Below are 17,319 nucleotides of genomic sequence, written 5' to 3' on the forward strand. Positions count from 1 at the left end.
ATGTTGAGCTGGACAGCCTTATGCATCTTAATTATAAATAAATACGCTTATGTTTAAAAGATACTAGCTCAGTATGATCCTAACTGCTTGTTAAGATCAATACAAGAAAGCACCTTTTCTTGCAAATCCTAGTTTTGCCTGATTATGAATTGAGGAATTGACCTTGTAGGTGCTCAAGACCCTGGAACGTCCCATCAGGCACACAGAGGTTAACAATGTTGTCAATTAACTATATTTCAAGTGCCTTGAAATTTTCATAATTGGGGTATATGCATGTTTTATTAAATCAAAGCTAGAAAAGTGTCGGGGTATTTTATGCATCATAGAACAAAACAATCTAATAGTTTTAGACTAATTTACAAAGCAAAATATTAAAATAATAAGAATCCCATCAAAGTAAACAATAGTGCATTATTGTTTGCCTTATATTTGATAAAAGAGCATTAATTGTACATATACTGGGTACATGTATTCAGAAAAGTAATATGATGGACAAAAATATCAGGAGAATATGCAATTTAAGTGTAAGTATGTCATTGATTGAAAGTATATGTTTGTATTTCAAATAGCTGTGATCCTGAAGAAAATTGAATTCTCCATTTATAAGCACTCCTTTTTTGATACCTCATGGAGGACAGGGAGATATCTTCAGTTAGTTGCTACATGGAGTCATGTTTGCTGGATCTTTTGTCCAAATGGATGCCCACCAGCTACGTTCTGTATAAAATAAGTTACACATTTATATAGTCAAGATCCTTATTTAGTAAACACACAATCTAGCTCTAGGAAAGCTCCTCTGTTTACATGGTTGTTTCTTCAACATCTGATTTGTGGGGGAGTGGGAGAGCCATCCTGTATTTATGAAATCCATCTAGAAACCGGGTATGATTACTATAAAAACTATATTAATTTCTCATATCCTTTTCCCTCCAATGCAGGAAAACTTTATTCTTACTATATTGGTGCAATACGAAGTAAGTGCAACAGTATTTGGAAATGATGTTCCTATAACATCACAACCACTGTGGAAGGGATGGGAAGCTCCTCACATCCGCAGATTAAGCGGTCAAAACTCAGGCAAAAGTATCTTATATACTCAGTGGCTTCAAAGATGTTTAGGCATAAATCTCATGTAATCTCTATGAGGGAGATGGGCAGTTTCAAAATGGGATGGATGGATGGAATTTGATTTTCATTCTCTATTAGGCATTTTTGCCCCATACCATTCTTGGAAGCTCTGGATGTTTCCATTAATTTTATGTTTCCCACAATGCCAACCAAATTAATGTAGAAAAAGTTGTATCATCTGTTCTCGTGTTAATCAAAAAAAAAAAAAGAACATATTCATACCTTCAAAACAGTCAGGGATTGAAAGTTGGCCATCTATGCATTGAGCTGGTGTTTCATAACTGCACTTCTCTGTTTTTCTTACACAGAAAAACCAGATTGTCTCAGCATGTTGTATACTGTTAAGTTCTTTCACTTTTATTTTCTGTCCATTGTATAACACTGTTGCTCTTGTAAGTGATATTTTACATGGTGCTACGGGAAGAGGAAGAAGGAACATAAAAAGCATAGTTTGAAAAAAATCATTGGTCAACAATCATATAATGTCTGACTCCTTTATTTAACCGGTGATTTTCTAAATTAAGTAAAAATGGTCAAATGCAGGTTATTCAACTTAATTGTGTTTTTTCCACAGCAACCTCTATTTAAAAATTTCCTTTATATATCTTCTGCCTCACCCAAAAGACTTTACCCTTTTTTAAATATTATGTGTGTTCCAAAGCAGCTAGTCATATAAGTATACCTTTACATGTTATACGTGAAAGATTCATACTTTAAAATGACTGAGACAAATGGGGGGGGGAATTAAGTTGCTATACTTAAAGGAGATGGGAACACATTTCTCACAGCTATGTTGGCTACATTTGAAAACTATTTAGAAGCTCCAACTTATGCAGAAAGTAGCAGCCTAGGTGCCAATAGGTAAGGGTCATCACACCCAAATTAAACAAATAATGTAAACACTGCAGTTCAAAGGTTGGTTTTGATTGTTATTATTTTAAGTTCTAAGTGGTTTTGGCTCTGAGGTACTTCCAAGATCACCTTCTCCAGGTAAAACTAATCCACCTGGTACAGTTGCCCTGGATGAGAATGGTGATGGGTTCCACTCCAATGAAGTGAGACTGGTGGGGAAACCCAGGGTTGGCAATATTTCAGTTGGGGTCCTCATCCTATGAACTAGCATTTTTCTCGAGGTAGCCAGTGATAACTTAAGCATCGTTTTGAAAGAGTGTAAAAATGGAGTGATTTTCCACAGCCTTTGAAAGCCAACATTGCCTTAATCCAGTGCTTCTCAAATAGTGGGGCGCGCCCCCCAGGGGGGGCGCGAGGCTCCGTAAAGGGGGGCTCGTTTGACCTCGGCAAATACTGTCATTGGATTTCTAGATCGGATCAGTAGCAGCCCGACGCGGAGGACAACATGACCACCAACGCACGTGACACATGCAAAGGACCCGATTGGATAGACATGATGCTCTATCCTGATTGGCCAAACCCGCCTGTGTGACTTTTAGACCCGGAAATGATACTATTTACAGTCGCGTGGGGGGGCGCGAAATGTTTTCTTCTTCCTAGGGGGGAATGACAGAAAATAATTGAGAAGCACTGCCTTAATCTGTGCTGTTTGATTATTATAATGTTCACTGTAGGTGACTTGATTTTTTCTTTTTTTGTATTGTGCTTTCATTCATTCTTGCATTCATTCATTCATTCAATTTCTATAGCTGCCCAACTCTACTGACACTGGGCGGCTTACAATTCTAAAATTATAAAACAAAACAAAAAGACATCCGCAAAGTAAATTATTAGAAACAGCATCCCTGATGATTAATCACCTAATAGTAAAGCCATGTAACGGGGCCTTTCACACATCCCCTGCTCCAGGCCCAGACATATAGCCAAGCTTTAAAAGCTTTGTGAAAAGCCCACTAGGTTGGGTTCATTCTGTTCTCTGAGGGGAGAATATTCCATAAGGCAAGGGCTACAGTGGGAAAAGGCTCTCTTCTAGTTCCTGTCAGTCTGAACTCTTCGGCTGATGGGATTTGCAGTATGTCCAATCTGTTGGCTCAGGCTGGATGGGTAGAAATATTTGGAAAAAAATGCCCCTCCCCTTCTCAGGCACCTATAGATTCTGTTTCGTGTTTTTATATTTGCAAGCCATCAGGGATCTGTGGATTCTGATGGAAAATAAATAGTAAATAACTAAACATGTTTTTATACTGTCAGAAAAAACTTAATTTTTTAAAGCTTCCTATAGCTTTAAATCCACTATTACATATTCTGCACTCAATAATAAAATGGAACAAGTTTGACTTTCTTCTGTGTGGCATCCTTTAAGAAGCCTTAGTCTTCTCAAGGCTGAACATGCCCAGTTCTTTCATTCTCTCTTTGCCCAATTTAATTTCTAGTCCTTTGATGTCACCCTTTTACTTCTTCAAACTTGTCCTGTATCTATTCTAAAAGTGATGCTCAGAAATGGTACTTAAGTCTGACCACAGTAGAATAAAGCCAAATCAAATGACTAAAGTATCTAAAAATTACTTATAATAAATACATTAAAAATTGCTTTTCTAGCCTTATCATTCTACTAACTCGTATTCAATATACAGTCAATGCTGTTCCAATGTCTTTTAAATAAAAATGATTACCAAGCCAGATACTTCTATCTCTATTTCTATGCATTTGATTTTACTTCCTAAGTGAAGTTTTTTTTACTAATCTGCTAAATTCAGTTATGTAACTTTCACCTCAGTTTTTCTACTTATCAAGATCATGTGAAATTTATTTCTCTCTTCTAATATATTAGCTATACTTCCCATTTTGTGTCATTTGTAGATTTAGTAAACATTCTGTGTCCCTCTTCATCATTTGTGAATTCAGATATTATGGATTGTTAAATAAACTGTCTTAACCATTATGAACATTCATATACATTGTTAAGATTTTTTTTAACAAAATCAAGATATTTTGAACAAATACAATACATGCTGTTTTACCTTTGCAAGTTGGTTTATTTGACCAAGTTCCTGTTTTCTCACACCTTGATTCTGAAGCATCATCCATAATATAAGGTAGATTACAACCATAACTCACAGTATCTTGGTAATGAAAAATATTACGAAGAGCTCCGTTTATGAATCCATGTTCTATTGGTTCTGGAGGAGGACATTCTACAGCTGTTAAGAAAAAAAGAGAAAATGGGAAATCCAGGGCTTGCATTTTGGGCTAATTTGTATTTCCTGCTTGTCCCAGTGTAAGGAACATGTACTGTTTTGGACAGTAAGAACAGAAGGTGTCATCCTCAGCCCACTCCTTTCTTGCTGAGAGCAAAGCCTTCACCCAAATTTTCTTGTAGGGTATCCAAAGTGTTCTCTTCCCGCTGATGACCCACGCAGGGAGTCCAGACAGGGCAGCTGTCCATCACTTTGATCAAAGCGGAGGAGAGAGTTGAAATCTGGAGAAGCAGTTTTTACATGACATTTTTGTCCAGCTGCTTTATGTACTGGAGGCAAGTAGTTGAAGGTTACCAATAGAAAAGTCCTTTATGTCCTGACTGCAAAGTCGATCGAGCCCCAGTCAAAGAATTCCTACTAGGTGATGGTTGGGAGACCATTCAGAGGCAACATACCTAATTTTACTTTAAGCCAGCTTTCTCCAATGTGGTTCTCTCAAGATATTTTGCCAATACCCCAAAATTCCCATCAACAATACTATTTTATAGGACTTACATTTGCATTCAGGTAATGCACTCCAACTTCCATCAGCCTGACAGGTAGCTGTTTCACTTCCAAACAGTGCAAAAGGTAACAGACATCTAAATCTGATTGTGTCTTGGAAAATAAATGTATCTCTAGAATCAATTTTATGGTAAGAGAGAACTCCAAATTCAGAAACTGGAGGTGGAGGGCAAATCACAGCTAGAAAAACAAAGCAAATCTGTTTAACATAACGCCCCTCCCCAAAATGCTAAAAATCACACATAAACTTTTCCCTATGGAATTCATTATATATGAGGGCAATTCGGAAATAAACCTCTGTTTGGTTATCAATGACAGATATTCGCAGATACAGAACTTTTATTATACACATTAGAAAACTACAACATTACATTACTTTTTGACATAATCGCCATTCAAATTGAGGCACTTGCCATAATGTCTTACAAGGCTTGAAACTCCTTAGTAGACGCTCGGCACCAAATTTGGGCAAGGGGTGTATGATTAAAAACATCCCATCAGAACTGCTTCAAAAGTTCTTTGGTGTGTCTAGCAGTGTGCGGGCAAGCAATATCGTGAACCAACACCACACCAGAAGTCAGCATGTACCAATGCTTGTTATGGATGGCTCGTCTGAGTTTTCGTTATGTTTCACAGTAGACTTCTGAATTGATGGTCGAACCACGCTCCATGAACTTCACTAGCAGTACTCCTTTGGCATCTTCACATTTGGCGGGATTTCTATGGTACCACTTCCAATGTGGTGTTAGTTCATGATAATGCTCGCCTACACACCACTATATGTAACATTTCCTCAATCTTTATTTCAAGTTGTATTTTTCTATTTTTTTTTATTTTATGTACTGAAGTCCATCCACTGCTTCTCATTAATTATGTGAATAAGATTTGCCTATGTAGCTATTCAGGAATAAATCTGGATGAAAAATGCACAAGGCAGATTTGAACATTGTGCTGAGCTACGATTACCACACCTGGGCTACAAAATAATTGGATGACCATTACAGGTAGTCTTTGACTTACAACCATTTGTTTAGTGACCATTTGAAATCACATCAGCACTGAAAAAAGTGACTTATGACCGGTTTTCACACTTAATGACTGTTACAGTATCCCCATGGTCACATTATCAAAATTTGGGTGCTTGGCAACTGGATATATTTATGGGAGATGCATTGACTCGGTCTCATGTGATTATCATTTGTAACCTTCCCAGCTGTCTTCTAACAAGTAAAGTCAATGAGGGAAGCCAGGTTCACTTAGTGACTGAATGATTCACTTAACAATTGAGACAAGGTCATAAAATTGAGCAAAATTCTCATCAATTGTCCTGCTTAGCAATAGAAATTTTGGGCTCAATTGTGTTCATAAGTCAAGGGCTACCTATAGATGGCAGCCAACAAGACATGTAAGAAATTCGCTCTCTTTGTTGCCCCTCATGGTCATTTCAAGTTTTGCAAGGCAGGTATAGAAAGCCTAGCCAAGCCATAAATGTAGTTTCCTGGTTTGGGCTTATTTCCAACATTTTTCAATATTATAGCTCTCCCTCAGGAATGTTTCTGATTGAAATCATTTTAAAAGAAATTTCCTATTTCAATTGTCCTTCCATCTAAAGGTTTGCACGTTGAAAAAAGTTAAGTACCTGGATAAATTCACTATTCCAATTAGTGAGACGGTCGGTGCATTTCTTTGTATGTATATTAATATCTTCTGATACTTACGTTGGCATTCAGGCAGGCTTGCACTCCAGCTCCCATCTGCCTGGCATTGACTGCTTGTTGGTCCTTCAAGAACAAACCTGAGGATAAGATACTTTCATGAAAATAGTTCTGAAAATGGTTACATCTTGCTTGATAAACATCTTCTAATAGGAAAGCAGTAACAATACAGTACTTAACAACATTCATTTGGTAACCGTTCGAAGTTACAACGGCACTGAGAAAAATGATGCATGACCATTTTTCACATGACCTTTGCAGCATCCCCCTGGTTACATGATCAAAATTCAGGCTCTTGACAACTGGCTTATATTTATGACAATTGCACTGTCCCAGGGTCATGTGATCACCATTTGCAACCTTCCCAGTCAGCTTCCAACAAGCAAGGTCAATGGGGGAAGCCAGATTAGTTTAAGAATCACATGACTCCCCTAATAACTGCAGTAATTCATTTATCAACTGTGGCAGAGAAAGGTCATAAAATGAGGCGTAACTCATTTAACAACTGCCTTGCTTAGCAGTGGAAATTTTGGGCTCAATTGTAAGTCGAGGACTACCTGTAATGACCAGGGAGCATTTATTGCATTCCACTCTAACATATTTTGTTTGGTTTGGCTTCCTGCCTTATATAAATTCAACCACCATGGTTTCCAAAACATGATTTGTGAATTATACTGATATGTCAACCCAGCCATTGGGATTTATTCAACAAAGTGAATGGAAAAGAAATCATGGATTAGCACAATGTATGAATCTTGCTAAATTGTTGGGATTCTCTTTTGAACATCTGGAACAAATATCTTTTAACTGAGTCAATTAGGAGGTTTCTATGTTGTGGAAACCACAATGGAAGGTGTCAATTGACTCAATCACCCCATTCATTGAAGGGTTAAATTTACCCCCCCCCCCAATGATTTAAACTGGTACAAAGTCCAACTAACACCACTCACATAGTTATGGCTGGGGACAACGTTGCTTACCTACCTAGTTTTTTAGAAAAAGAAAGGGAAAAAAGTTCCTAGACCAAAAAAAGGGGGGGGGAGCCTCTTATTATAGAAGTGGTAGCAAACTTGACAGACTGCAGCAACTGAGTCACACTTGCTTGTTACCTGTCTGGTCAACAGAGAAGAGACAAGTATGTCCTCTTGCTTTGCCTTGGTGCGAGGCCTCATGAAACCCAGGGACTTTCTGGAGAAGGTGGGCAAGGCTTTATGAATGGGAAGCCTAGTGAATGTGGTTGTCTGCTTCCAGACTCACCAAGAAGGAACTTTGGGTGAGTTAGAAAGTGCTGCAAGATCAGGGCCAAAGCGTGGTTTTAGTTTTATTTTCCTTCTTTACACACTTTAATAGTGTTTGAAACATATCACAACTGACCTTTGAAACAGTTTGGCCACAGAGTCATAAAATATACAGACTGAGATTTCTAATTGGCCCTTACAGTATTTGTTTTCTTGAAACAATAATAGCTTATTCCCAGGAAAACCTGTAATGGCTGAATATGTTTTTTTCCCAAATCATTTTATTGCATTTTACAAAGCATTGAAAACAACACAAACTAATAATCAAAAGAAATGATAAAGATTAAAAGGAAAATATGGGTAAAAGTGTGAAAAAGTATAAAGAAAAAGAAAAATACAAACATAGGCCAAGAATGACTTTCGACTTCTTCCAAGGATGTAGAGAACACTTAATATCAACTCTTACTTTAAGACTAGAAATAAAATGTCCCTTAACACCCCCCCCAATTTTTTTAAAGCAAGATATTCATCATTTAAAAATCAACAAAGGGAGTAAGAATAGAGAATATTATGTATTTACTTGATATAGATAACATAAGTACATGTTACAAATTTAATTTGTGAGAGACAAAAGTCCATTTCAATAGGCTGGTATACAAACTTACCCAGTATTACAGGAAAAGTTTATGACACTCAAGTAATTGAGGTCATCGACATATATCGCTCCATCATTCAAGGGTCCAGGATAGGGACATTTCTTGGCTGTTTAATATATATAAATATATATATGTATACATAGATTAATATTTAATTGGGGAAGAGACAAATAGATACACTGTAAACATGAAGCAATCACCAAGTTAAATCAATTCATTTCAATGGATGGATGGATAGATTATTAACAATAGATCATTTTCTGCTTGATGAACTAAGACAGTGGTTCTCAACCTTTCTAATGCCGCGACCCCATAATACAGTTCCCCATGTTGTGGTGACCCCCAACCACTTATACATCACCGGTGCCAGGGGCGTGGCCAAAGAAAAGGGGGGAAAAATGGCGGACAGCCTTGTTTGGCGATCCCCGTGAAATGATCGTTTGACCCCAAATGGGGTCCCGACCCACAGGTTGAGAACCACTGAACTAAGACAATAAACCCATAAGCATAATAGCAGAATTAACCTGCTTGCACTCAAGAATAATGGTGTTCCAGTCACAACAGGCCAGAAAGGATGAGATCTGTGGAGATCAAGTAATTGAGGCTTTTTCTCAGGCTAAATTCTTCTGCAGAAAGTCAGTGCTGGGAAGCAGATGCCATAGGAGTAATTTAAATTCTTAGTACCAACATTTCTTTGAACACATTTGTCCCTAAGAAAAAGGTCTAATATCATATAAGCTTCAAGAAGCCACACCATTCAGAATAGTTCACCTTCATCTGTTTTTGCCTAATGTATTCTATATTATTTGCCCTTTTAAACATGATTTGAGATTTGTTTAAATAACTAAGAGTTAAAAGAAACCAATAATTACAGCTTTTCTCACCAGAGCAAGAAAAGCGTTTACTGATGTTTCCATCTATTTTGCATTATCAAAAGGATTCGTTGGGAATTTTTTTTTCAAAAGAAAGGAAATAATGATGCAGACTAGTGAGGAAGCCATTGCAAATAGAGCCCAAGGGTAGGTTCCAACTTAGAAGTCAAAGCAATTGGGGATTAATTTTATGTACCCATGGTGATGATTATCCTAATATGATTGCTTGATCTGAAGATGTACACAGATCTCTTTAACAGAAGAACTCCTACCGTTTTCAATGCCTGCTCTTCTTGCTTGCCATAAGTGCCAGGGGTGATCTGGGTAAATAAAGGAGGGGCAACTCTAATCCTCCTACTAGGAAGAGTGAATCAATCATTTTAGGCTGCACAATTCACACCTTATGAAAAGGCAATAAAAGTTTTTAATTTGACTCTTTTTTTCCTTGTAATAATTTTTATCTTCCAAAAGAAGAGAGTTGTTTGTAGGATTTTCGTCCATGGATGCCTGAATAAAATGACTTACTTTAGATACTGACCCTGTCTAACAAGATACTTCAACCTAATCAGGGAATAAGACAGCATCACCACCATATGGATCTGTAGCTGGCTGACCGACTGTACTCAGCATGTGGTTCTCAATGGAACTGCATCTACATGGAGGGACGTGTGTAGTGGGGTGCCCCAGGGCTCTGTTCTGGGCTCAGTGCTCTTCAACATCTTTATCAATGATTTGGACGAGGGGATAGATGGGGAAATCATCAAATTTGCAGACGATACAAGCTTGCAGGAATAGCCAACACTCCAGAAGACAGGCTTAGGATACAGGAGGATCTGGACAGACTTGAACACTAGCCGCTATCTAACAAAATGAAAATCAGTGGTGAAAAAAGTAAGGTTCTACATTTAGGCAAGAAAAACCAAATGTACAGGTATAGTATAGGGGGTACCTTGCTCAATAGTAGTAACTGTGAAAGGGACCTTGGAATCCTAGTGGACAATCACTTAAATATGAGCCAGCAGTGTGCTGCAGCTGCCAAAAAGGCCAACACAGTGCTGGGCTGCATTAACAGAGGGATGGAATCAAGATCACGTGAAGTATTAATACCACTTTACAATGCCTTGGTCAGGCCACACTTGGAATACTGCATTCAGGTTTGGTCACCACAATGTAAAAAAGATGTTGAAAGAGTACAGAGAAGAGCAACAAAGATGATTAGGGGACTGGAGGCTAAAGCATATAAGGAAAGGCTGCTGGACGAGGGGAGACATGATAGCAGTATTCCAATATCTCAGGGGCTGCCACAAAGAAGAGGGAGTCAAGCTATTTTCCAAGGCACCTGAAGGCAGGACAAGAAGCAACAGATGGAAACTAATCAAGGAGAGAAATAACCTAGAACCAAGGAGAAACTTTCTGACAGTTAGAACAATTAACCAGTGGAAAAACCTGCCTCCAGAAGTGGTGAATGCTCCAACACTGGAAATTTTTAAGAAGAGACTGGACAGCCATTTGTCTGAAATGGTATAGGATTTCCTGCCTGAGCAGGGGGTTGGACTAGAAGACCTCCAAAATGCCTTCCAACTTTATTATTATTATTATTATTATTATTATCGATCATCGCACAGTCAGACAGATGTTCACACTGGATTTGGCATTTTGTCTACCTATCGAGTCCTTACCCAGGACCTGGGATAGGCAGATGTGAATGTTTGATGGTATTACAGATATCGTCGCAGGATGGAAGCAGTTCCTAATAAGGCCGCCTTTTGCAATTGACTAATAGCGAATTTGTCAATGCCAATGGTGTTCAAGTGGTGCTCCAGTTGTTTTGGGATTGCACCCAAGGAGCCTATGACTATTGGTACTACCCTTGCTTGCTTTTGCCACAGTCTTTCTATTTCTATTTGTAGGTCTTTGTATTTTGTTATCTTCTCCAGTTCTTTCTCTTCTATTCTGCTATCTCCAGGCACTGCCACGTCCACTATCCAGACTTTTTTGTCTTTCTTATCGACAATTGTTAAGTCTGGGGTGTTATGTTGCAGGTGCTTGTCTGTTTGAATTCTGAAGTCCCAAAGCAGTTTAATTTTATCATTTTCTATGACTTTCTCTATTTTATGATCCCACCAGTTTTTGCTTACAGGCAAATGATATTTTTTGCAGATCTTCCAATGCACCATTGTTGCTACTTTGTCATGCCGCTGCTTGTAATCAGTCTGTGCAATCTTCTTGCAACAGCTTACCAAGTGGTCCACTGTTTCTTCAGCTTCTTTGCATAGGCGGCACTTACTGTCTGTTGCTGTCTTCTCAATTTTGATTTTGTATGCATTTGTCCTTAAGGCTTGGTCTTGTGCAGCCAGAATTAGTCCCTCGGTCTCTTTCTTCAATTTTCCTGCTCTTAGCCATTGCCAGGTTTTATTATTATCTGCTTTCCCAGCTATTTTTTTCATGTATTGGCCATGTAGTGCTTTGTCTTCCCATGCCTCTATTCTGTTCTTCATTTGGTCTTTCTTGTAGGCCAGTTTGGTCTCTCCAGTAGTTAGTAAGCCTTCCTGATATACTAACTTCAGTGCATCTTCATCATTGTTCTTCAGATATTCTTCCAAAGCCATTTTTTCTTCTTCAACCATCTGATATACTTGTAGCATTCCACGCCCACCTATTTGCATTATTATTATTATTATTATTATTATTATTATTATTTAGTCAGATCTCCGTCCTGGTGGCTTTGACAGTGCAATCCCATTAAATAAGTAAAAAACAAATTGCCATTTTGAAAATATGGGATGTACATCACTGGCAGCTAAAATCATAAGACTACATCTGATTTACTTTGGCCATGTTATGTGTACAAATTCATTGGAAAAGGCAAGGATACTAGGAATGGTTAGTGGACAAAGAAGAAGGAGCAAGCAAAGAATCCACTGGCTTGATAGCATCAAATTTAATGGAAAGTTGAACAGCCAACAGTTGAAAGAAGCTCTGCTTGACAGAGTAGCATTGTAGAGCACTTGCCTATAAAACCAAGAGTTGGACACAACTAAATGGTTAAAAACAAAACAGCCAACTTTTCCAAGAAGTTTCTAATATCACTGAATCCTTGTTCAGGATACTATTGGTAAAACTCTACTACATTGCTGAGACTTTCTGTATTGATTAGGTGTATTTGGGACTGCTATCACAGAGGCATGTTTGAAATTGCCAGGTCTTAGTCAAAAGCAGTGAAATGGACACACACACACACAAACTCTGCAGGTCCAGAGATGATTCAAATCTTCCTTGCAAGCACTTGCCATCCTCTGCAGAGGACCGTTTAGGGGTTTACTAATCAATGTGGTATAGACTTCAGTCACAAGATCCAATCCTTGATGCATAGAGTCATGGTGGCACAGTGGTTAGAATGCAGTATTGCAGGCTAACTCTGCATTCCACAGCCTGGAGTTTGATTCTGACAGGCTCAAGGTTGACTCAGCCTTCCATCCTTCCGAGATTGGTAAAATTGTAACCCAGATTGTTGAGGGCAATAGGCTGACATTGCAAACTTCCCAAAGAGTGCTGTAAAGCACTATGAAGCAATGTATAAGTTTAAGAGCTATTGCTATTGTTATTGTCTACATGTGTGTGCCTTCAAGTCATCATTGATTCCTAGTGACTGCATAGACTAGTAATTTTCTGGGTAAGATTTTGGAAATGATTTAGCACTGTCTTCTTCCTAGGGGTGAGAGAGAGTAACTGACCCAAAATTATCCATCTGGCTTTGTGCCTAAGGCGGAACTAGAACTCACAGTCTCCCATTTCTAACCGGGTGCACCAAACTAGCTCTTTTAAGATTGATCTGCAGAAAAAAAAAATCCTTAAAACTTTGGCACATTGATACACTTTTACTTCAAGAATATGATCCCATTCTCATGATTTTGCCGAGGAGAAAAAAAAATCTCATGATTTTGCTAAGGACAGGGGATAGAGGGGTGAGCCATAGAAATTTGGAAGATTCAAATATTATGTTTGAAAAGTTAAGAAACATTTCATAGAAAATAGAACAAACTGAAAATAGCGAATAGGTTTTTATTAAAAGAAAAGCAAGAATATTGATTTGTGTGGAAAAAGCAAAAAAAAAAGGCAAACTACTTACGTATACATCTGAATGTAATGGTAGGCCATACACCAGATGAAGGACATATATATCTCCTTGAGCCATACTGGGGAACATAACCTGGGTTACACTGATATACAATGTCTTCTCCAGGCCAGTATCCTGCTTTATTTGTGTTGGTGGTAGCCAGAGGTATTTCCGGAGGCCTTGGACAAACTAGAAGACATTAAGCACTAACAAGTCATATATGAAAACATTTGTTGGTACATGAAACAGTAGTCTTGCGTGGTCCTGGAGCAATAATATTTTTTATTTGGTTGTTTGTTTATTTGGTTGGTTGGTTATTTATTTATTTAAATTTAATTGTCATCTATTTCATTTCAATCTAATATAAACAGTCAATGAGTATATTTTGTGTTTTCACAGATGAGACCAAAGGTTATGTGAATGCAACATAAATTCTTTATTTCTTAAAAAAAAATAAAGTTTAGTATAAGGTAAAATACAAATAGGAGACAAAAGAAAAAGAAAGGAAAAGGAAAAGCACAGAGAAAAAGAAAGAAAAAGAAAGAAAGCAGTGGGGTTTTTTTCAGCTGCAGTAGAGCCTCAACCTTACGTTTCTAGTTAATTCTGTAGGAAGTCAGTCCCCCCCCCAGAAAAAGAAATGTTTTTGGAAATATTTAAAAAATCCTTTCCCTAAAGGATTTAAAGGCAGAAACCAATCCCCCCTCCAAGTATCTCTGTCTCAAACAGAAACCAGGTCTGCAAAAATGCAGATGTGATAATCTTGTCAGAAAGACTGGGAATCAGGAAGCTGGGATTAGGAAGAAAGATCCCTAAAATCAACAACCCCTCACACCAAAAATCTAAGAGTCATCAGCCACAGCTCCAGGGAAGCAGGATATGGCATTTGGGACATAATAGGATCAACCCACCATCATCAGTCTACCAGAAAGGCACACTCAGACTCAGGTCAAAGTTCATGCCAAAAGAACAACTCCAAACAAAAGGCTCCAGAGGGTATAAAAACCCACTCCTTACATGTGCTCATTCTCTCTTTTCTTCCAGAGCCATCTTTCTATCTGGCTCTCCTCTTCAATAAATTGCAACCTTCTTCCTAAAGCAGTTGCCATGTTGTTTATTCCCGGATTGGACTGAACCATGATGAAGACTTTTCCTTCAACTATTCAAACCATTTCTATAACAACAAAATCAATCTAATCATCAAACCCTAGTAAGATAAATTCTTTAGACAACAACTGTATATCAGAGTTTCGAGGAATGGAATCAAGACCCATCAATCTTCATTTGCTTTCTTTTTTAAAGAATAAGATATAAGATAATGAAACACAAAAGGAAAGAAAGATAAGATAGAACAGGAACAACTAACTACGAAAAATGAGAGCTTTTTGTGGCTACAGAGTAAGAAATAATTTTGTAATTATACTTGCATATTCTGAAAAGAAAATTGGAAGCTCCTTTCTATTTCTTTTTATTTTTCTTATTGCACATTTTGCATATATAGATCTATATTACGGGCTTTAAATTCTAGCCACTTTTTTAGTTCTGACTGTCCTAATGAACAGATATTTTGCCAGTCTCTTCAAGGAGATGGGAGGCAGTTTTGATGTTCGGACAGAATTGTTCACTCAAGCTGGAAAAATTGTCTTGCCAAATGTTCCTACCTTGCCAACTTCATTTCTAAAGTTATCCATGGAATTTGGTAGCATAATTTGTGACAAAATTTGGGAAAGAGATGACCTATCAAAATCTGGTAGTAATTTGATTTTTTTTCCCAAACCAATTTTTTGAAAGCATTATGTTTAATTTCTGTAAATGTTCATTTGTTTAATATTGGTTTTGTAATTTATTATTATTATTTTTGGTTGGCTTTGCTATTTTTTTCCTGGTTCTCCTTCCCTTGGGAGGGTGTGGGGAAAGAGATGCTGGCCTTGCACAATTGTGTTGTGTTCAGATTTCCGCTCATATAGGTCACCTTAACTACAATGTTTGCCCTCTGAATACTTTTAATACCCCTCCCCCTCATCAAGGTCCTACATTCCTGCTATGCTTCAAGCATGAGTTCACAAATTTAGATGAAACAATTTGACCTGGTAATTAAACCCTACAGTACAATTCATAAAGTCCCTAGCTGAAAATTCTCTATAACATTTCAAGCAATTTGCTTATTAATAACTGGAGAACGATCACCCAGAATATTTTTATCTTTGAGATATGTAACAGTAATGTAATATAGCATTAATCATGTATACTTTGGGGTATATTTTTTGTTTTTATTTCTTCAGCTGACAACTTGTCTTTCTACTCTGGTGAGAGAGATGATATTTTTAATTTTAAAAATGCAACTAAAACAGTTAATAAAAAATTAAAACTTAGATTAAATTTAGTCTTTTATTTAACCATTTCCTAAACTAGGTAACATTGTCAGTGCTAGTCTGACTAGCATTGATAATGTTATCTAGTTTGGATAATGAAAGTCTACAAGAAAACAACCAAGCTCAGAAAGCACCCCTCATTTAAACTCTGAGCTACAAACATTCTCTTTTATTTTATTTAACCTGTTAACCAATTTTGAAGATTTCATTAATGTTAAAATGGGTGCTAAACTAAGACTTAAACTAGAGATGTGAAAAAGACACACAAATATTTGCCTATGTTCAAAATACTCAACATATATATTGTATTGAAGAAAGAATCACAAGATACAGAATGGGGATAAAATTAGTCTCACTCAGTTCCCCATCAAAAAATGGCTCCTGGCTTACTAATTTGAGAAGGAGACTATTTGGGACATTATCAGCAAGAAAAGGGAAAAGGAGACAGTTCTTTTGCTATGGTCCCTATCTGGATCACTGAGCTATTTAGGAAATAATATAAAAAGAAGGAGCTGCATAGAAATGCCACCTAGTTTAACCTTCAGTCGGTTGATCAGATAATTTCTAGCAACATTTTAGTGTCATTTAGTGAGATATAAATCCCTGGAGGCAAATTGCAGGAGTAAGTTACAAAGTTTAATATCCCATTTTGCATGCTTTGGAAATATTCAGGAGGCAAATGGAGGGAAGCAAGTTTCCAGTGACTCTGCAGCAAAATGTGTGAATAGGACTCTAGATATGGTCAACAATTTGGTTTCATAAAAGGAGCATAAATGCATACATGCAAATTAACATGCATAGACACCATTTAAGAAAAATCTCATGCCACAATATACTGATCAATTTCCAAGAAATATAATATTTTCATCTTGTTAAAACAAAATACAAAAACACTTACCTTTACTCGCAAGAGCAACATGGGTTATTGCAACCAAGCATAAGCTAAACAGAACTGGAAACATGGCTGCAGATTTCCAAAACCTCAGAACAAATCCAAATGCAGTACTCTGCTTGCTAAGATAAATATCAAGCAATGCTAAATATTAACTCCCTACATTTGTTTATATTGTTAGCAACCAAAGATGGAGGGGGGAAAAGATTCCTGATACCACTGGGTAAATAAATTTCAAAGACTTGCACAACCTTTTGCAATTATTATGAAAGTTGAGATATAATTACAGTCTGAAGTTCTAATATGTTGGCAAATATTTTGCAACCCATAACTTTCATTTCTCAATCTTGATCAGATGTGGTGGCGAGAGAACAAGATGATCTTTGGATGATAGGAATTCAAAGAAATTATGTCAGAGATCGGTATGATCAGATGGCTAACAAGATTCAGGACTTCAGAATCAAGAAAGTCTATCTGCTCTCCAACCTTTCTAACTCTCTGGCATGAACCCCCCAAGCATACAACTCCAACCTTCTTTGGAAACCACTGCTTGAAATTATTCAAGAAGCAATGCCCAAACTGGCAATAATCATTCAACAGTGAGACTGGTGGCATATAAATATAATAGATAGATAGATGATAGATAGATCAGTGGTTC

At 37.4% G+C, this 17,319-nt stretch overlaps 1 protein-coding gene and 1 long non-coding RNA gene across 2 annotated transcripts in view; one reads left to right on the forward strand and one right to left on the reverse strand.

Moving 5' to 3' along the window:
- LOC120300030 overlaps nucleotides 1-17,319 on the forward strand; it is a 32,102-nt gene that overhangs the window by 3,261 nt on the left and 11,522 nt on the right. The gene's annotated exons all lie outside the window — the stretch shown is intronic.
- Nucleotides 252-16,824, reverse strand: APOH (apolipoprotein H). The gene is made up of 8 exons (XM_039325517.1): nucleotides 16,668-16,824; nucleotides 13,413-13,589; nucleotides 8,421-8,517; nucleotides 6,521-6,597; nucleotides 4,794-4,982; nucleotides 4,062-4,241; nucleotides 1,351-1,542; nucleotides 252-717 (listed from the first exon to the last, which is right to left on the reverse strand). The coding sequence occupies exons 1-8, from the start codon at nucleotides 16,729-16,731 to the stop codon at nucleotides 653-655; spliced, it is 1,041 nt and encodes a 346-aa protein (XP_039181451.1). The 5' UTR covers nucleotides 16,732-16,824; the 3' UTR covers nucleotides 252-652.

Source organism: Crotalus tigris, unplaced genomic scaffold (genome assembly GCF_016545835.1).
Source record: "Crotalus tigris isolate CLP2741 ecotype Arizona unplaced genomic scaffold, ASM1654583v1 scf7180000024337.5909745, whole genome shotgun sequence".
NCBI classification, from domain to species: domain Eukaryota; kingdom Metazoa; phylum Chordata; class Lepidosauria; order Squamata; family Viperidae; genus Crotalus; species Crotalus tigris.